General features: G+C 46.2%; 1 protein-coding gene across 1 annotated transcript in view; it reads left to right on the top strand.

Moving 5' to 3' along the window:
* MYT1 (myelin transcription factor 1) overlaps nt 1-16690 on the top strand; it is an 88583-nt gene extending 71893 nt beyond the window's left edge. The window contains exons 15-23 of the mRNA XM_014957187.1: nt 1904-1966; nt 2193-2261; nt 6349-6411; nt 7001-7084; nt 12829-13050; nt 13601-13692; nt 14630-14733; nt 14849-14992; nt 16446-16690. Of these exons, the coding sequence (XP_014812673.1) occupies nt 1904-1966; nt 2193-2261; nt 6349-6411; nt 7001-7084; nt 12829-13050; nt 13601-13692; nt 14630-14733; nt 14849-14992; nt 16446-16586 (982 nt within the window). The 3' untranslated portion in view covers nt 16587-16690. The remainder of the gene's footprint in view (nt 1-1903; nt 1967-2192; nt 2262-6348; nt 6412-7000; nt 7085-12828; nt 13051-13600; nt 13693-14629; nt 14734-14848; nt 14993-16445) is intronic.
* The last annotated feature ends 4745 nt before the right edge of the window (nt 16691-21435 follow it).

Here is a 21435-nt window from a genome sequence, read left to right on the forward strand (position 1 = left end):
AAAATACGTACCCAGCACAGCCAGGCTGCCAGGAGACAACATTTATTAGCAAATATGTTTTAAAAATTAGAAGTGTAGTTCCCTTTCTGGCTGTGATTGGTCTTCCTTCATCTAAGTGGTTCAAATGAAAGCTCAGAGAGAAACCCTATCCTTGTACAACTGCAGATCATTGAGGCAAAACATGTTCCCATGTGGCCTTGAAACTCTGCAGTGATGAAAGGAACTTTCTTGGGAATCTCTGTGCCCTCAGGGTTCACACATGTGGACATGGAAACCTCTATCCAGGGCCTGTTTTCCCTGGTATTTTCCTGCGAGAGTGTTTCTGGCACAGTGATGGAGCCTGCCTAATCTCCTGCCCCCTTCTTTTGGGACACTGGGTGATGCCGTGGATCCAAGAGCACCCAAGGGATCTCAGTATCTTCTCGATGGGGGTGTTGAACAAGAAGGTGCCTCCTTGGGAAGACAGGATTTGTTTTCTGCATAATGTAGAACAAGGGTTCCCATCACTGTGATGCTGCAGGGCCACCAAATGTGAACTAGGGCTGCAGCAAGACTGCTGTCATGCAGCATCTTGCATTGGAGAGAGATCCTAACACAGCTCGTGTCTGTGTATTCACGGCTTTGGGCGGGTGGAAATGCAGACCCGGATCTATTCTCGTGGATGGAGTATTGCTCTGCATCCACGCTGACACCCAAACTAGTGATTAAAGTTTAGATTCTGACCCAAACACTGCAACCTGGACCTGGCTCTGATCTAATGGCATGTCGGGATCAGGCTGGAGGTTGTGATGGGGAGGTCACCCCTCCCAGGCACCCTGGCAGATCTGCTGTGTGGGGACCTCTGCCTCTGACCTTCCCGTCTGTTAAACAGGGAAGAGGAAGAGTCCACAAGCATCGTTTTGCTGACCTTCTACAACGAGGCTCATTATTTGGCCATGGAAGCAGGAGGCTGAGGGAGCAGACGGGCAGGGAGGAGATCCACGGGGGCAGAGCAGCAGCAGCATCTCCCCTAAATGAGCAAAGCACAGACCAGCCACCCCGTGCAGAGCTCTAAAGGCTTTTTACAAAGCCAGCAGCGATGTGAATAGCAATTTCTGAGGCAGAGCTCTCAAGTCCTCCTGTGCTTTAATTGTATTATGAGGGTAGAGAAATTTCCTAAATGGAAACAGCCCTGGAATAAATAAACGGTGTTGTGGACAGCCCTGAGCCTTCTCTCCCCATTTAGCCTCCTTGTTCCTTCCTGGCCCCGGGGCTGTAATGAATTAGCTGTAGTTAACTCAGAAGCAGACTTGCCCGCTGTGCCTGTTCGATGTTCTGTGGCTGGGGGCAGCTCTTGGGCCATCTCCAGGCATGGATGGCAGTCACTGTGAAGGTGCTCCTCACCTCTGTCTTCTCATGGTCCTCCTGTTAGCATGTGAGTGGGTACCATGCAGCAATATATCACTGCTGCTCAAACACCTTCACATCAGTGCTGGCTCTAGGGCTCCTAGAGCTTCAGGATTGCAGAAATCAGCCCAACTGGCAGCACCAAGACAGGGTGTTCATGCCACCCAGGAAGCTGCTTTGATTCTTCCACTGCCACTGGGCAAACCAAGCAGCTAAATATTTTGAACATTTTCTTCACATTCGCCACAAGGGTTTTTCAAATTTTTTTTGAAATTTTTTTCAGCATCCTTATGAACTTTTGGGAACAAAAAAAAGGGAGGAAAGGGAGCTGAAAGGGAAACAGCTGGTTGATTTGCATGCCAACATATAAGCACACGCCGAGGTCTGATGGAAGGAGCTGCTGTAAGGGGCAGACAGAGCCCGAGGGGGGCTCAGCTGGCCGTGCGGAGCCGTGCCTCTCGGGGGAATCCATTCCTTTCCAGCACTTACACTCCTTCTTGTTATTGTCGTTGCCCAGTTGCCCAACCCCAGGCTGTGATGGCAGTGGACACATAACGGGAAACTATGCCTCTCACCGCAGGTGGGTTAACCTTTTGTTCATGGTTGGGACTCTAAAGGCAACTTTTTGGTTTTTTTTTTTTCCTTTTAGTATATTTTTTGACCATGTGGATAGTTTGGTTCCGTTTCCTTGTTTCCTCCCACCTTCTGTTGCCCCCTCTCCCTCCCCACTCCCCAGCCCTTTTTCTTTTTCCTTTTTTCCTTTTTTTTTTTTTGCTTATCCAGATATTCCATCTCTTCTCTTTCAGCCTTTCTGGTTGTCCTCTTGCTGACAAGAGCCTCAGAAACCTCATGGCTGCCCACTCTGCTGACCTCAAGTATGTTTGCGCTCAACTTGGAACTCCTTTTTTTTTTTTTCTTCTTTTTTTCCACCCTTTTTTCTCTCTTCCCCCTTCCTGCCTCCCCCTCCTCTTGCTCTGCTTTTGCTTTTCCATCCCCTCCCTTCTCCTTTCAAAGAGACGATCAGAATGTGCCTGCGAGGAGCTCTGGTGGAGCCCAGCCTCCAGCTGCTGCGTTGGGAAGAGTCAGCATCGTGCAACAAGGCTTATTTTGGGGAGGGGGGTGGGTCACGGCAGTGATCAAAAATAACCTGGACCCCTGGCAGGTTTCCTCTGGGAACTGTAGAAATATGCTATTTTCTTTTTCATTTAGTGTCTTTTCCCGAGCTCTTGTTTCCCCAGTTTGTGCCATAATCCTTTTCATTCAACATTTTTGTACGGCTCTCAAATAATCCAAAGCCCAGATAAAGGCACACGCTTTATTTTTGTGTAGAGACACAGCTGGGAAAATACCACCAGGCCCTTGGGAAAAGAAGCCATCTCTCTTGGAGAACCTGGGATGCTAATTTTAGGCTGAATTTTAGGGTTTATTTGGGACTCGGTGACAGAGGTTCCTATTAATTTCCACAGGAGTTTGATTTGTGAGGGAATGAAAAAGGGAGGAAGCAAACGCTTGTTCTGGCCGGATCCTGAGCCGGTGGCAAAGGGCTCACGGGCACCCGAATTTCTTTGTTGCCTTTTCTGTTCCTGATGGGAGGAACCACATGTTCACATTTTCATTCAAATATCTCCCTCTGAATCCTGTTTTCAGCTTTGCTGCTGTCTTCCCAAAGCTCCTCATTTTTCACTAGGAGCTTAGTCCTTACAAGGGGTTTTCCCAAATTCTCTCTTAGGGTGCCTCCCCTAAAGAAAGTTTTCATAGAAATTGTATTTAAAATAGATGGAGAGCCTGGGGGGGCCTGAACCCTCCTCCACCCAACCTACACATTTGGGGAAAAGCTAATTGTGAATTTTTTTCAAACATCACTTCCATAGAGCCAGCCAATTTTTGGAGGCTGATTCTCCTCTGGGCTCCCTGCTTTGCTGAATCCCATTCCAGGGTTATTTCGACACTGAGATATTCAGAACTCTAACTGAAGAGCCTCTGCGGAGAGTCAAACCTCACAGGGGACTCCACATTGCAGAGGCTTAACCTTAAAAAAATTAAATATGCCCTGTGTGCTGTATGCAATCAGTGATATTTGGAGCCATGGAATAGTCAAGTCAGGTGAAAGCCCACTTTGGTCACGATGGTGGTCAGTAAAGCCCCAGATCCCATTTTGGTGGCCCAGAGGCCAGCGTGGGTCCAGGACTGCTCTGCACCCCACTGTGGGTGCTGGTGCTGGGCAAAGTGCTCGTTAACTGCCTGCTCCTTATCACAGAGGTGGAAAAAGTAGCTGGATTAGTTGATATTAATAGAATACATTCGTGGAGGGAAAGGACTCGCATGATTAGCGCTAAGTACACTTAATCATGCATTATAGGCGATATACATTTTGAAAGCACCTCTTAAGAGAGCTTTGCTGAACCGGTGTTTCTCCAACAGCCTTAAAGAATAGCCCAGTGATCAGGCAATTAGTGTTACAGATATTAAAAGCTCTCAGGAACGGTGCCCATTTCCAGTAAGGAGAAAAAGCAAACGGGGGCATCCCTGGGACCGAGCATCACGCTGAGTCTTGCCGTGCAGCCTCCTGCTCCCCTCGGGCATCCAACGTCAGCACTTTTTACCAAAATACTACTTAAACCAGCAAACTTCTGGCCACAAAGCTTTTTAATGTCATTTCCCAAGTACTGCTTTTTTTGTTCTGTCCTGATGAGGAGGGGAGCAGAGGAGGGAGGAAGGAAGGGAAGAGGATTTGGAGATATTACAGATAGCGCAGTCATCGCTTTTCACAACTTCAGATAAGGCCATGTCAGTGTTTCCATTATAAATTCTATTTCAGGGGTTAATATCCCTGATATAAAAAAAATAGCTCCAGGCTGGAACATGCAATAAAAGGTCTCTGTCGGTATGATTTGTCTCCAGATAATTAAAAATAAAACTGAAATCACTTCTCTCCCTTTTTTAAAAGTCCTGAAAGGCAAAAGGAGTTTGGTGTTAGTGTTTTCATAATTTCATCCCGCCCTGAAGCTAGAACAACAAAGAAATAGTTTTGCTTTCTACTTTAACAGCACATAACAGGGAAATGTCACAGTCATCTCCTAAACCTGTAATTTCTAAATGAGTTAGAGAATTTGCACCCTCATCGGGGTGCTGCTGGATGTGTCCCTTCTCTTACAGCACCAGACCGATGTGCATTTATGATTTCCTGGGTCTGAGCAGCCTGAACCTTGGTCCTGACTTAGTCTCCCTGCCACCCTTCTGGGACCAGAACTTGTCCCCACCCTGGGTGAGGTGTCAATTTTTTAGCTGATGGAGATCATTCGATGACCCACAAATGACAAACCTTCCCTCAGAGCTGGTGCAAAGAGGAACATTTTGATATTTTCTAACAAAAATTGCCCATCAATTCACTGGTGTGTCCTAGAGACACATCAGTCCCTGCTCTGGTGTGGGGTATCGACCAGTGCTACCAAACCCAGGCGCTGGTGGCTTTAAAAATGGGGATGGAGAAAGCAGGGACAGAGCAAAATCCTCCTTCAAAGAGCAAGGGCACTCTACGAGCTTGTGGTCCTTCCATGAGCTTTGCTCTCTCTGGCTCAGAAGCGAGAGGCTGGACATCTCCTGCTGGTCCCACAGCAGCACCACGGATTTCCTCCCCCCCCCCGGGTCCTAATCGCTTGACTCAACCAGCCCTGGCTAATTGGCAGGCCGGCGTGCACATCCTCGGTGAGCACTCCTCACCTCTCCTCCTTGTCCCCATGACAACTTTTATGTCACCTCACAGCGTTCCGAGCAGATCTTTGTGCTCCTGGTACTTCATATCCCCTCACCTTTCTCGCTCCTGCGCCCTTAATGATGCGGTGTTTAACTCGTGCCATTATCTGCACCGCTCCGTAGGGCTCGCAGCCCCCGCCAGCCTTTGTGTAGGTTTGTGTGATCACACAACCATTCTACAGGCTTTGCTTTCAATCGTGTCCCGGAGTGCTGGATCCGTACCTTCAAACCCATGATGATGGCTGCATCTTCAAAGACCTCTTTGTAACGGCAGTGGCTGAGGACCAAGGGGCAGATTTTGCACCAAAGCTCCAGAAGATGCTGGTGCAGTGTGTGTGGTGACCTGCTGATCCTCAGCCCAAGGCCCCACAGGCAGCTGTCCACCCCTGTCCCTTGCCCATGGTGTCAGGGAAGGAGACCCAAGATCAACCTAATTTTTTCCCTCCTATTCCTTCATTACTTTCCACCAGAGGCATCAAATGTTTTTGTGCTCTGAGGATGCTCCTGAGGTGGGGCGTCTGTCTGTCCTCAGTGAGATTAGCCCTTTCCAAATCACCCAGACCTGAGCCAAGACCGTTTGTTGGGCTTCCTCTCGGTGGCCCTGGAAGAAAAAGCTTGATGGCCAAGTTGTCCAGAGTTGTAGGCTGTATTTCTGATTTCTTGTCTGTTCTTGCATCCAGCCCAGTGGCCCTGGATGGTACCTGCCATCTCCTTGCATCTTCCTCAGGAAGGTGGACACTGTCCTGGAGGTCTTTTCTTGGGTCCTTTTGTCTGTTCTTGCATCCAGCCCAATGGCCCTGGATGGTACCTGCCATCTCCTTGCGTCTTCCTCAGGAAGGTAGACACTGTCCTGGAGGTCTTTTCTTGGGTCCTTTGTTATCATCTCCTGAGCTGTGCCCTTCACGAGGGTAGGGACAGAGGCTGGGACCCATGTCCTCTGCTGGAGAGCACCTACCTGCCACGCTCCCAACATCCCCACCTTTTCCCACAGATGTTCCTCTCCAATGCCAGCATCATGCAGCGATGCATCGACTGTGGCATCACGGATCTGAGAGACCAGACCTTGTTCTTGAGGAGGGAGAAGGGGCAGGAAGAAAAACCTGCTTCTGTGTTGACAGCCCCCAGATTTCTCTTTGAAATGAGCTGTTACAAAGCGTCGATCCCCTCCTCACATCCCCAGGCTAATCTGAGCATCCCTTTCCTCCGCAGGTGCCCTACTCCTGGTTGTGATGGCTCTGGTCACATAACAGGAAATTATGCATCGCATAGAAGGTAAGATCTCCCTTAAATTATTTCCTCTATAGCCTCTTTCTGTTGTTTTTTTTTTTTTTCCTTTTTTTTTTTCCCTGCAGTGGGCAGAGTTGTAAAGTTCTGAATAAAACATTAATGTTACTGACAACTGAAGCCTATTTTCATCTCTTTAATCTGACTTCTCTTTTTTTTTTTTTTTTTGATGTTTCCAGCATCTGATTAGAAGCTCCCTTCAACAGAATAAAAGACAAAGGGTCAGATTTTAGCTGATGCAATGTTCCCGTTAATAATGCTACCTATTTATGACTTCTATTATCACTTTAGAGCATTAATAGCAGAGATCTGAGCCTTCTGTTTCAACAATTCCATTAAACATCGCAGGCTGTTAGCAGATATCTTCTTATCTAGACACCATTAATTACTGTCCATCTCCCTCAATTTTTTATTATTTTTTTTTTTCCTCCTGACTTCTCCTCGTGATGTGAAGCTGCAAAACGAGAGAGATCAAAAACACTGTGCGAAATTCAAGGGAAAGATGACTGAAGCGGGGGAATAGCAAATGCAGTGATTCTGCCAGTGAGACAGCCCTTTCTTCTCTTTTTAACCACAGTCTGTCAGGCTGCCCTCGTGCCAAGAAAAGTGGGATCAAGATCACCCCGACAAAGGATGACAAAGAAGACCCAGAGCTGATGAAGTAAGTCTGGAGAAAATTCCCCCAGCGGATCCTTTTGCTCCATCTCCTTTGCCCTGCACAGATTTACTCAGGGCAGCAGCATCCCTCCTGCATCCCCCTCATTGGTGCTGCTCAGAGCATTGTCTGCCCGAGCTGGAGCCAGCACTGCCAAAGCTCTTCCCCTGCTTTCCAGGGAATTTTTCACCAGTCCCCAAAACGGTGGTGTAATTTCGAAGTTTGATTGGAAAATCAGCAGGTGGGGGAGGTAACGGTGTGTTCTATCTTATTTGTTTTTACGGCTGTGAAATGTAGGCTGGTAGGGCATGAACAGTTCCTCTCATACCTGTGCTTGATGTAATGCCTGGAAAAACCACCAGTGTTGTAAAGGAGGGTAAAAACCCACAGCCAAGTGAAATGTCACAGGTTTTCGGGCAGCAATGGGCAGGCAAAGGGTGCTGGTGGCTTTGCTGAACTCCCAGGAACACGATAGAAATATCCAACACTGAGTCGGGTCAGGATCCAACAATAAGACGTTTTGTAGAGTCTTTACCACAGCTGAATATTCAGAGTGAACAGAAAAAATCTTTCGCTGCTGCCTCGGGCTGAATTTTTTCAAAACATCCCAGGGGGTTTATCCTCCTGGGAACAGAGATTTTAAATCCCTTAGTCTGCCTCAGGAGCTTTCATTTGCTGTGAAATCCATTTGTCCTGACTTCCAGCAAGCCCGAGCATCACGGGCTCAGCATCCAGGGCCTGATGTGAGGTTTGGGGTCTGTGTCTCAACCCATCACGCAGCTACAGGACATCAAAGCCTTTATGGCAGGACTGGAGCCACCACTGACTCCAGAATGCTATTTCTGGTTAACTCAGAGCATCCCCAGCCTTTCCAGAGCCTGTCCACTCACCAGCAAGTGCAGGTGGAGGGGGTTAAAAAGGAACATGGAGAAACTTATTAACCTCATCCAAGCGTTTCTGGATGTCCATGAATGCTGGCATTTGTGGCTGAAGCCCTTTGGCTCAGCAGACTGTCCCCAAATGCATCTTTTTCCCCCATTTCAGCCCTAGGGCAGGTCTTGCCCTTGCAGAAGAGCAGAGGTGATCATCTCCTGTACCCCATTTTGCCCTGGAGCAGGAATCAGTGGGTGCAGAAGAGCCCCACGGGGGCTGCAGAAAACTGGGATGCGCCAGTCGGGGAGAAGGACCTTTAAGCGAAGGATGATATTTGAACCATCTGCTCTGTTCTTACTCCTCAGTCTCCAGGAAGGAAAGCCTCCCAGTTAAATGAGCCGTGTGATAATTAGCAGGAGTTAGTGGAGTTTATTAAAAATTAAGCAACGTACTCGAGAATCTGGGGGGAAAAAAAATCATTTTTTGGCTCAAATATATGAAATTGCTGGTGGTGGTGTAATGCTGTGCCATTAACCCGTGACACAGCAAAGGAAAGGACAAGAAGCAAATGCTGTTGTGCTGCACGTCTGCTTCCTTCACTGCAGTCTGAAGCCCTCTTTGGGAGGTCATCCCTCTCCACCTTTTCCCCAGGGACACGTGTCCTGTGGGGCTGGGACACAGCCATGGCTTTGCTCATCCATTTGGGGCTGGGACCAGTGGGGGATGTGCCAAGGGGCTCCCCCAGGGTGGTTCCTCTGCAAAGAGATTCCTTCCCAGTGCAAGGAGAAGGGGATTTATGCAGCTGGTTTGTTCTGGTGCTGGTACAGGAATGTTGGTCCCCCCCTGGCATCCTCACCAGGGCTTGGGGCTCTCCTTGTTCACCCTGTTGTGGTTTAACCCCAGATGGCAACTAGAACTGTATAGCAGCTCACTCACCCCTCCTTGTTTCTCCCCCAAGAAGGGTGCAGTGAAGAGGAAAAAAGCAAGAAGGGGAAAGGGAGAGAAAAAAACCTGGTGGGTTGAGGTAGAGACAGTTTGATAGAAACGATAACAGAAAAGGAAAAATAACAATAATGTTAACAATAATGGCACAGGTCACTCTCACCTCCTGGTGAACTGGGACTGTTCCAAGCAGTGATTGTGGATTCCCACCCCCTGACTCACCCCCGTTTATATACGGACTGTGATGTCTATGGTATGGAATATTTCATTGGCCATTCCATCCTTCTGTCTATGCTTCTATGAAAAGCTGGAAAAAAGTCCTTGAGTAGTGTAAACATCACTTAGCAACAACTGAAAACAATAGGTCTTATTGACATCCCTTTCACGGCAAACACTAGAAAGAAAATTAACTCTTTCCCAGCTGAAACAAGGACATGCCCTAAAGCTACAAATGCTGGGACATTAAAGTGGCAAGACTCTTTAGTCTGGAGAAGAGAAGGCTGAGGGGAGACCTTATTAATGCCTACAAGTATCTCAAGGGCGGGCTGAGGGAGGAGGGAACCAGACTCTTTTCAGGGAGAGGACAAGGGGCAATGGGCGCAAGTTGGAACATAAAGGGTTCCACTTGAATATGAGGAAAAACTTTTTCATGGTGAGGGTGACAGAGCCCTGGAACAGGCTGCCCAGGGAGGGCGGGCAGTCCCCTTCTTTGGAGCTTTTCAAGACCCGCCTGGATGCAGTCCTGAGTAATATGATCTGACATACGCTGGGTGGTCCTGCTTTAGCAGGGGAGTTGGGCTAGATGATCTCTATGGTCCCTTCCAACTCTAAAAATTCAGTGAAATTCAGTGAAATGGGGTTGGAGCATCACCAGAGCTGGGATTTTCTGACCCCCAGAAAGTGATGCCATCCACGCCCGGCCTGGCCTTGGTGGCTCGTGGTGGCTCTGCTGGTCCCTCAGCAGGGGGACAGTGGGCAGGGAGCGGGCAGCGCTGGGTGCGAGGGTCTCTGTGGTGTGAGGAGGCAAAGGCAGCACAGGCAGCAGCCCCTGCTCCTCCAGTATGGCCAGTTGGAGCAGGAGCTCCTCTGGGATGTGCAAACCAAGGTGATATGGTGGTCCCGTGGTTGCTCCTTTCCCCCAGACCTTGGGAAGCTCATGTCCTGGTTCCCCCAGCACGGTGTGCCCGGAGCAGGTTTGCGTTAAGGAGCTTTGCCTCTAAATCCCTCCTCCCTCTGCACCCAGCGCTGCTTGCAACCCGGCCGAGTTTTGCACATCCCCACCCAGGAGAAAGTCATTTAGTCCCTGGTGTTTTTTTGCTCTTCGTCCTGCGAGTAATTTGCTACAGACGTGATTGAACAGATCACCTCAACCTTCAGCCCAGCCCCGGCATAAAACGGAAGCATCCACGGCTGCCTAATTGATCAAAAAGCTACTGGTGCTTCCGTTAAATAAAAATAATTTAAGAAAAAAAAAAAAAAATTAAAAAAAAAATGTCCGAGCCAGCTGTTTTGCACAATAAGGCTCTGTTTTATTTTTTAACGATGAAAATGTAATGAAAGTTAAATTAACAGCGTAAAATATGTAATGGCTGGGCTGTAACGGCTGCATACTAAATGCTGGGGTTTGTCTCTTGCTCTTTTCTCCCCCCCCTCTCCTTTTCCTCCTGAGGATTCAGTAATTTGCCGAGCCAGCTGTTTTGCACAATAAGGCTCTGGTTTATTTTTTAACAATGAAAATGTAATGAAAGTTAAATTAACAGCGTAAAATATGTAATGGCTGGGCTGTAACGGCTGCATACTAAATGCTGGGGTTTGTCTCTTGCTCTTTTCTCCCCCCCCTCTCCTTTTCCTCCTGAGGATTCAGTAATTTGCTCGTGATCATATAAAAGCAATGATGTTATGAATTTACTGAGGATCCTGCTGGCAGGGATATTATAAGTGAATTGTGCTGCATTTGCAGCTGATTAAAATCGAGATCAGCATTTTTCAAATTATCTTGGGAAAAGGCTGGGTGTACGGCTCCCCCCTCCTTCTGCTGTCATCTCCCTTTTGTACGAAATATAAACAATCAGGGTAATCATTTCTGTGCTGAAACGCAGCTTGTGATGTTTCAGGAGCAGCTCAGCACGTTATTTTGCTGGAGAAACTCAAAGTCCTGAACTGTTTCCAAAGCGAGGACACGGGGGTCGTTTTGGCCATTTCTTATCCATTTCCACTTCCCCTTTTTTAAGAGCAACCTCCCCCGAGTAATAAACTTTTAGCTGTATTTATAATTGACTGGCATCTTTAAACAAATGCAAAGCACAGCAGAAACCTTAATAGATACACCAGGCTCTGTCAAAGGGCTGGATTTAGTGAGCAGTCCATTAGGTGGGGAGGAGAGAGGTGCCTTTAGAGGCAATCATCCTCCTGGCAATTAGTGCAAGTCGTGTCAGCGCTTCCCTGACGCCCCTCACAGCTCCTGTGTGCTTTAAACTGGCCATAAACAGCAGAAGAAGCACAGGGTGGGAGGGCTCGTGCGCTGCCTTGATGGTGCTCGTGATCATATAAAAGCAATGATGTTATGAATTTACTGAGGATCCTGCTGGCAGGGATATTATAAGTGAATTGTGCTGCATTTGCAGCTGATTAAAATCGAGATCAGCATTTTTCAAATTATCTTGGGAAAAGGCTGGGTGTACGGCTCCCCCCCCTTCTGCTGTCATCTCCCTTTTGTATGAAATATAAACAATCAGGGTAATCATTTCTGTGCTGAAACGCAGCTTGTGATGTTTCAGGAGCAGCTCAGCACGTTATTTTGCTGGAGAAACTCAAAGTCCTGAACTGTTTCCAAAGCGAGGACACGGGGGTCGTTTTGGCCATTTCTTATCCATTTCCACTTCCCCTTTTTTAAGAGCAACCTCCCCCGAGTAATAAACTTTTAGCTGTATTTATAATTGACTGGCATCTTTAAACAAATGCAAAGCACAGCAGAAACCTTAATAGATACACCAGGCTCTGTCAAAGGGCTGGATTTAGTGAGCAGTCCATTAGGTGGGGAGGAGAGAGGTGCCTTTAGAGGCAATCATCCTCCTGGCAATTAGTGCAAGTCGTGTCAGCGCTTCCCTGACGCCCCTCACAGCTCCTGTGTGCTTTAAACTGGCCATAAACGGTGGCAGAAGCACGGGGTGGGAGGGCTCGTGCGCTGCCTTGATGGTAATTCCCACTTTTATCCCCTTGGGAGCCTGGGTTGATCTCTCAGTAGCCACGGGATGTGAAACCAGGAGGAGGAGGAGGCAAGTGAGGCTGTGCTGTGCCTGCAGGCTGAGTGCTGCCCCAGGGTTTGTTTGTCTCAGAAACCCCTCAAACACCCTCCTTGCAGGAGAAGGTTGGAGCTTCTCAGTGCACGGGTTGCAGCCTCATTGGCTCCAGGGTCAGGGGCTGGTTCAAGGGGAAGAGTTGTGTCCCCAAGGGCACAGAGTGTTCCCAGGTCGTGTTGACCCTTGTTGATCTAGACCATGCCAGTGTAAGGTAATAAAGTTGATAACTGTGGGTTTCTCAGCAACACCAGGCAGAGCTGGTGGCTTGGTGTGAGCGTGTCAGCCTTGGGTCACGTTGGGATCCAAAGCCCTCTGTGCCCTCAATGAGGCACCAAACACGGTTGCGGACACCAATGAGCCCTGCTTGTGCTGCAAGTGTGAGCATGATGTGACCTTCACGGTCTTTCCCTCTTGCAGGATTTCCCTTGGTTCTCTTGGCTCTTTTGAAGGGGCAGTCACAGCTCTTAAACCCCCATCTGCTGTTGCCATCGATGAAGCATCTACCGCATAAGGTCCAGATAAGATCCCCAAATGCAAACGCTCACTTCCCAGGCTTCCTCATTCCTGCTCATCCCTAATTTCCTTACGTCCTTCTTCATTCCTGTGCTGTAATTTTTGGTTATTCCCTGTGCCCAGGTGTCCTGTTCCTGGCTGCGTTGGGCTTGGACACATCAGTGGCAAATACGCCTCTCACCGGAGCGCGTCAGGGTGTCCCCTGGCAGCCCGCAGGCAGAAGGAAGGGTCACTCAACGGCTCCTCATTCTCCTGGAAGTCCTTGAAGAACGAGGGCCCGACCTGCCCAACCCCAGGCTGCGACGGCTCCGGCCACGCCAACGGGAGCTTCCTCACTCACAGAAGGTAAATGACAGGGTTGAAATGATCATGAGCATGATGACATCGTCATGGAGTGACCTACCTGCCTGTAGATGCTGCTTGAGCACAGTTCAGCTCTTCATGTGGGGCTCAGTAGCTGGTGCTTTTGATGCTGAACCTCAGTCAGGTTGCTCTAAGGTTGGTGTTTTTTTACAGAATAAAACATGTAATTGTTTTAATATTACAAGAATGAGATGTGGATTGGGCAAAATCATGAAAAGTTCCTTCCATGACCAAGCCGGAACACGACTTTGGTGCCCAAACCAGGGATTTGATGCCCAAACCAGCAAGACTCATGCCCTTTCTTTTAGGAAACAATGTGTTTTTTAATCTTTGCTCGGAGAAAATTGCCCTCGCTTTATAAATGGGGAGGTTCGTGGCATTATTCATAAAGCAATTTCCTCTGTACCATAAAAAGCTTTTAGAAGAACTGTCTCGCAGCATGAACTCCACCAAATGGTACGTGCTCTTGTTGGGAACATAAGCACTTATAAATGCCTAGAGTTTATGAAAGCCATTTTTACTTGCTTTTCAGTTTGTCAGGGTGTCCAAGAGCTACTTTTGCTGGGAAGAAAGGCAAACTCTCAGGGGATGAAATTCTCAACACAAAGTTCAAGACCAGCGATGGTAAGGATTTTCACTCCTTTTGCCTGTGGCAGGGTACTGAGCCCCTATATCTTTTTCTTTGCAGACCTGGGGGGTTTCAACAACTGGAATCTGGCCACAGGATTATGTGGCCAGAGGATTATGAGGATGTCATGTGCTATGAACACCCACTTCTTGAGTTTCCGTGGTGTTGGGTTTCCTTGATACCGGCACCACTCCCCAAGTGACACATTGAGGGAGCAGGTGAAACAATAAAGGAGTTTCCATAGTGAAATTCCAGGGGGGAAAGAAAAAAAAAAAGCTGAAATTTAGTTTATTTCTGATTGTTTTTTCCCCCCAAATATTCACTGGCATTTTTAAAAATCCCTTGCAATCGTTCAGCAATTTTTCACCTATTCAGGGCTTTTAATCCTGAGATATTTCTGGGTCTGGAATTTTGTTAGCGATGGCACTTTGCATTTCCAGTGCTATTACTGAGGTTTCTGTGGTATTTGACAAGGTTCAGGCGTTTAACTTGAATACTTATACAGTTTGGAATCTATAAATACCTGCACTCTTCTAGAAATATTACTTTATTTTATGAACCTCATAATTTCCAACCAAGACGTGCATTAGCTCTTTTAAATGGCATCTTCCCAAACTCAGGACTGGAGAGAACACCCTGAGTTTTCAGGGCGATGAACCCCGCGGGGTGTGGGGATGTGCTGGACTCACACCACTACATATTGACCTATAAAGTATCATTGAATCCTGATGCTAAAAAACGTTATTAAAGAAATAAAAATCATTAAAGGAACCCAAACAGGCGAGATGTGCATCCTGTTTAGAGGCTGTGAAAGCAAAGGCGAGGACTTTGTGAGTGGTGATGTCACCCAACAGGGTGGGCTCAGCAGAAAGCCCAACATTTTTGCTTTCCCTGCGAGCCTTTGCTGACTGCCCTTGACCTTCTCTCCTGCAGTTCTGGAGAACGATGAAGAGATCAAGCAGCTGAACAAGGAGATCAGTGAGTTGAACGAGTCTAACTCGGAGATGGAAGCAGCCATGGTGAAACTGCAATCGCAGGTTTGTGTGCTCGGAGGTGCATCCAGACCCACGGAGGGATGGCCAAGCCCTTCGCATGGTGGTGGGCGCCGTTGCGTGAAGGTTGGTAAACCCTGCTGTGCTCCTTGCTCCACAGATCTCCACCATGGAGAAGAACCTGAAGAACATTGAGGAGGAAAACAAAATCATAGAGGAGCAAAACGAAGCCCTGTTCCTGGAGCTCTCAGGGTTGAGCCAGGCTCTAATCCAAAGTCTTGCCAATATCCGCCTTCCGCACATGGTAAGGAACTTTGATGCTCGCCCCAGCCGGCGTGACCGAGGGAGCTGTGCCAAACCCAATTCCTGATAAGGCTTACGCACAATTAAAGAGTGGGAGAATTTCTCTCCATAGACCTACGTGTCCTTTATAAGATCAGTACTTTTGCTTTATCTCTGAAGCTTGCATTATATCTCCCTTTTGTTGTCATTTTCTGCTGATCTCCCTTTGTATCTATTGTTCTGTCTCATTACATCTGGGAGCATTATCACAAAATAGGAAACTTTATCAAGGGCACCCAGTGCCTTTTAGCCTAAGACAGCACAAGCAGAGATCAGGAGGGATTGGATTTCAACGTCAGAAAGATCTTACAGCTCCTATTATAATGCAGGTAGTTTCAATTCAGTTCTGAATAGCTGGCAGCCGAAGAATAGCATTCTTAAAGAGAGTGTATTTTGTTTAATTTAACAAGGTCTAACAGCCCACAGCATGTTACCATAGAGTTACTGCAAAATGAAAAGACTGCATTAAAATAGTAAAACCACAAAAGGCTATTAATTACCTTCTCTCTATTCCCAGGAATGTAATTACTGTTGTCAAAACCAGGTGTGTGGAGGGAGGGGCTGGTGTTGTTGGGGAAAGCTGTCCTCTTACAACTCATGAGGACCATCACAATGATCAGAGGAATGAGCTTTTGATTTATTTTTTCTGCCATCATTTTTTTTGGGGGGTAGGTGGAGGCAATCCTTTTCATTGGGTTTTGTATTTAAATTCAGGCTGGTTGGAGAGAAGCCATCCTCCAGCAGAGCAGTTTTGGACAGTATTCACCCAGCTGCCTAACTGGCAGAAAACCGCTCGCTGAGTGCTTTTCTGTAAAGTATTTGACACATAAAGGTCAAATAAACTGTTCAGCAAATATTTTTTCAAGGTTTCAGGCAACTCCAATTAAATAATGCCCACGAGATTTGTACGCTCATTTTATTCCTGTTCTTTTTCTTCCTTCTCCTTTTCTTTTTTTGCCCCCATTAACTCCAAGTTAGATAGTTGCAAGGTTTCCACGGCAAAAACCCCACCGCAGCAGCAGCGTGATGGTGTGGGCAGACACCAGCCCAAGGTGACCGGGTTCCTGTCCTAACTTTGCCTTTGATCCCCTCCCTGATGCTTCAGCAGTCCTTCCTCTCGTCCTCCAGCCCTTCATTTCCATGGTTTAATTCAGCCTCCAGCCTGTCAAGCTGCCTGCACACACTTAACCCGTTGCTGTTAATAGTTCCACGGGGCCAATCCATAAAATTAAGGACCCGGTGAAGATCTGGCAGGATCAGGGGTTGCACGATGAGATTAGTACATACAGCACCACGCACAAAAAGGCTCCGGCGTGGAGACCTTTGGCTTTGGTACATGCACATATGATTAATTGCAAAGAAACCTCTTTCTGCTCTGCTGCTAACTCTTTTATTTGGTTTTTTTTTGGCTGTAGGAGCCAATTAGTGAGCAGAACTTCGATGCGTATGTGAACACGCTGACCGACATGTACACCAACCAGGAGTGCTACCAGAACCCGGAGAACAAGGACCTGCTGGAGAGCATCAAGCAAGCCGTCAAGGGCATCCAGGTCTAGTGCCGCGGGACGGAGAGGAGCAAGAGAACAGACTGTAAGATGGAACTTTCCCTCCAAGTATTCAGGTTTACAAGTTAGAAAACTTGTTTAATGAATGAAAAAAAGAAAAAAAAAAAAAAAAAAAAAAAAAAAAAAAAAAAAAAAAAAAAAAAAAAAAAAAAAAAAAAAAAAAAAAAAAAAAAAAAAAAAAAAGGACCAAAACATAACCAAGAGGCCATTTCTGAGATGTGGAACTGATCGAACTCAATGTTCTCGTTTACTTAACTTTGGACCTTCTTGAGAAAAGTGGGATTTTTCTACCCGGACCACGAGGTAGATGAGGATGGAAGGTTAAATTCTCCAGTAGGCTGTGGGGCTTGTGTAGCTGGTGAAGAGCAGGCACCTTTCCTGAGCTGCCATGCTCTTGCAGAGTTGATCCAAGGGTTAAAACATTACAAGAACAGGGTCTTGTCTGATCCAAGACTAGCGTATGACTGGCTTAAACCCTCATGTTGTCTATGGTCGTATGTCCAGATCACCTACTCACACATGAATTATGTTCTGTGTTGCTACAAGTGCTGGAGCTGCAAGCTACCTGTAAATCTGAACCTGTGCTGGGCCTCCCAACCCCGAGGTGTTCAGATATCCACTGGGCATGGGAACTCTGAAGTATTATAAAGTAGCTTATTTTTATTTTCTGAAAGAAATCTGAAGAGCAGTTCTGGATCTCCAGTGGAAAGCGCAATGGAAAAAAGGTTCTCAGGGAAGCTTTTGGAGTTTGCAACTACAGTATTCCTTTGTCTGTCTTAAATATGAGAATAGCTATTATGAATAGGCCAATACCAGATATTTCATACAGAAGAATTCTTTGATGTGTCATGGTCCGGTGTATATGATTTTTTGGAAGTCTGTTTGATGACGGTTCTGGTTCTTTTCATTATTGTGATCATCCTTACAGCGGCGCAGTACTGCCAGTCCAGAGATCATACATCAATGCCAGAGAACGTTTGAGATTGCGATGAACAAAAAAAAAAAAGAAACAGAAAAAAAAAAAAGAGAAACAAAAACCAACAAAAAAAGAGATGCTAATTGATGGCCAGCAAAGTGCTTACCTACCGCGAATCAGTAGTTGATTTCTTACAGGTATCCACAGGGCAATGGGTAATTTTTGGTTTGGAGTTCTGCGTTTTGCGCAAAAATCACAGCGCAAGCGTTATTCTGGGGAAAAAAAAAGAGTATTCAGGTATTGGGTATTCTTCCAAAGAAGCATTTTTCTGAGCAGCTCGGTTCCCGCAGCCCACTGTGCACTTAAAGACCAACTCTATGAATGTCTTTGCGACGCTGCTCTGCAGCACCCGCTCCATCGCACGCCGAGCCGGCTCTCACCCCCTCCGCGGGTTCGCTCCCCTCCAGAGCTCGCTGTCCCCAACTCGCTGTCCCCAGCTCAGTGTCCCCAGCTCAGTGTCCCCCTGCTGCAAACTCTTGGGAAATAGAGGGACACAAAACCCCTCCGAGGGTTCCCAGTTTGGGGAGCATCCACATCCCGCATCCCGCATCCCTCCTGGCAGCGGGGCGGGCAGAGCTGGGGAGGATTCTGCTGACCTTTACTAAAGGCGAGAGTGTGGGGTCGTGCTGAGCCAAATCCTGCAGATATTTAGGGCAAAATCTGTAATTAGAAGTCAGTAGAAAGCTTCCCAGCAATTGCGTTGGCCATTGGATGTGGCCTCAAAGCTCACGAGCATCTTGACTCGTGTCGGTTCCCCCGTTGAGGGCAGTTGGCGTTGGGAGGGTTTGCTCAGACTTCAGCGTTTGCAGGATCAGACTCCAGGAGTTCACTCAATTTAGAACCCATTCCAAGTGCAAAAAAAAAAAAAAAAAAATACAAAAGAAAGGGGAAAAAAATATACTAATAATTTGAGGTGTTAAAAACACAATGTTCTTAACATGTAAATAGAGTCCAAATTGATTGTGACTGCAATTCAGTTAGTATTTAAAAGTAGAGAAATTGCACTTCCTGGAAGAAAGAGAGGAAAAAAAAAAAAAAAAATACAAAAGAAAGGGGAAAAAATATACTAATAATTTGAGGTGTTAAAAACTCAATGTTCTTAACATGTAAATAGAGTCCAAATTGATTGTGACTGCAATTCAGTTAGTATTTAAAAGTCGAGAAATTGCACTTCCTGGAAGAAAAAGAGGAAAAAAAAAAAAAAAAATACAAAAGAAAGGGGAAAAAATATACTAATAATTTGAGGTGTTAAAAACTCAATGTTCTTAACATGTAAATAGAGTCCAAATTGATTGTGACTGCAATTCAGTTAGTATTTAAAAGTCGAGAAATTGCACTTCCTGGAAGAAAAAGAGGAAAAAAAAAAAAAAAAATACAAAAGAAAGGGGAAAAAATATACTAATAATTTGAGGTGTTAAAAACTCAATGTTCTTAACATGTAAATAGAGTCCAAATTGATTGTGACTGCAATTCAGTTAGTATTTAAAAGTCGAGAAATTGCACTTCCTGGAAGAAAAAGAGGAAAAAAAAAAAAAAGTAGTTAGTTTAATTATCCTGTAAATTATTTAATTTTGGCAAGATGTATGTAATTTATATTTACAACACCTTATGTTAACTTTTTGCTATTTATTTAACTTTTTTATTTATTAATTTTATACTTATTTTAAACTGGACACCGCACCATAGAAAAGAAGATAAAAGAAGCAAAAAAAGTTAAAAATTAAAACTTTTGACCATAAAAAAATGATATTCAAAAAAAAGAAAAAAAAAGAAAAAAACCCTATCTACAACTCCTACTTGTAATTTTGATGCAACCAAGTTATTTTTTATATATTTTGTTATTTATTCTTTTAACGATGGGAATTTTTTTAAAGATATTTTATAACTGAGACATTTTGATAATTTTTTGGTTTGTTTTTTTGTGGGGGCAGGGGCACCAGGGGGAAGAGAGAACTTTTTCAGTTTTTCTTTTCTTTTTCATTCATATTGTTTCAGGCACTGATAACAGGAAATGAAAATTCTGTATTTATTATTTATTTAATATTTAAGTCGGGGAAAAAAAAAAATGAACTGTGCTCTTGTTGTATATTTATTTTGTCGTTTGTGTGTCGGTTACGTGATGACTGAGTACTTGTTTATGTGAAGGAATACTGTTAATATTTAAATAATAAAGAGTCACATTGAAAGTTATAGCAGGCTACATGTTATTCTGTGAAAACGAATACTGTGATCTACTTTCCTCAGGAAATGTATTTTGCAGACAGAACTTCCTTATGTAATGGCAGGGTTATTTCGTAATAAAACCCAGTTCTGTTTGTGACTTTAGTTCCTATGGTCTTTCTTCGAGCTGCTGCCAACGTCCCCCCACGGGTCCCTGATGGGCTTTTGTCCTTGTTCCTGCACGGTGGAGGGTCAGCGTGTGCCCCCCTCAGAGCTGCAGCCAGGGACTGCCCACCCCAAACCTGGCTCACCCACCTACTAATTGGGGGAATATAGGGGCAATTTAGGTTTGGTATCTCTGAAGGCTTTGAAGAAAAAGGAGCCGTCACCATCCGTCCAAGTGGGTGCCTAAAATCCTGCTGCTCATAGAATCACAGAATGATTTGGGTTGGAAGGGAACTTAAAGCCCATCCAGTTCCCTGGGCAGGGACACCTCCCACCAGACCACGTTGCTCCAAGCCCCCTCCAACCTGGCCTTGAACCCCTCCAGGGATGGGGCAGCCACAGCTTCTCTGGGCAACCTGGGCCAGGCACCCACCACCATCACAGGAATTAATTTCTTCCTAATATCTCATCTAAATCTCCCCTTTTTCAGTTTTAAACCTTTACATCCTATCGCTCTCCTTCCTGAACAAGAGTCCTTCCCATGATGGGGAGACTCAGACCCTCATCCTATCGCTCTCCTTCCTGAAAAAGAGTCCTTCCCATGATGGGGAGACTCAGAAGTCCAAGTGAAGGTATGTATTTATGTAGCTGGTTGCTGCAGCCCCTTCCCAAAGCAGGAGGGCTGTGTTCCTCCGGGCAGGGGTCACATCCGAAGCCCAAGTGAAGGTATGTATTTATGTAGCTGGTTGCTGCAGCCCCTTCCCAAAGCAGGAGGGCTGTGTTCCTCCGGGCAGGGGTCACATCCTGCACCCCCAGCACTCAGCATCCCCTGGGATCTCATGCTTCATGTTCCTGCAGGTGGTGTCTGAGCAGAGGAGATGCCATCAGGAGCAGTGCAGGAGATGCCAGCCCTTGGATGGGACGCAGAGACGGACGTTTTTCCCTCCTGGATTTCCAAAAAAAGCCTCACCAAATTGGTCTCTGAGGTTCAGGTAAAATGCTGGGAGATGGCTTGTCTTTGTCAACAAGATTTCCTCGCTTATATCTGCCTGACACTGATGTTCACAGATTACTTTCCTGGAAAAAAAAAAAAAAGGGAGCTTTTTCACTGGCAAAAGAGTTTATGTTTTGAAGCGGTGGCAATGAAGAGAATTTCTCACCGGTCTCTGTGTTGGAGATGTCATTTCTGAAGGCACTGAAATTCAGTTTGGCTTTGCTGTAGCTGTAACTTCCAAGGTGAAATAAGGTAAATCGCATTAAGGCCATTCGGAGCTGAGTGAGTCGGGTCAAATGGGAATTTCAGGCAGGTCCATCACCAAGAAATTCAATTCTCTGATTAACTGAGTTGAACTTTCCTGACCATCCCTGTGCAGAGACTCAAGCGCTGTTGGGTTAAGACAGGAGGTGGTGGCTGCACTGCAAGGACACAAGGGTGAAAGGCAGAGCAAAATGGAGCCAAAGGGGTAAGAACTGTAGCCAGAAAAAATTGGAGGAAAGTTTTGGGTGGAAAGATTTCTTAAAGCCTTTCCTCATGCATGT

Source organism: Calidris pugnax, unplaced genomic scaffold (assembly GCF_001431845.1).
Source record: "Calidris pugnax isolate Ruff unplaced genomic scaffold, ASM143184v1 scaffold50, whole genome shotgun sequence".
NCBI classification, from domain to species: Eukaryota; Metazoa; Chordata; class Aves; order Charadriiformes; family Scolopacidae; genus Calidris; species Calidris pugnax.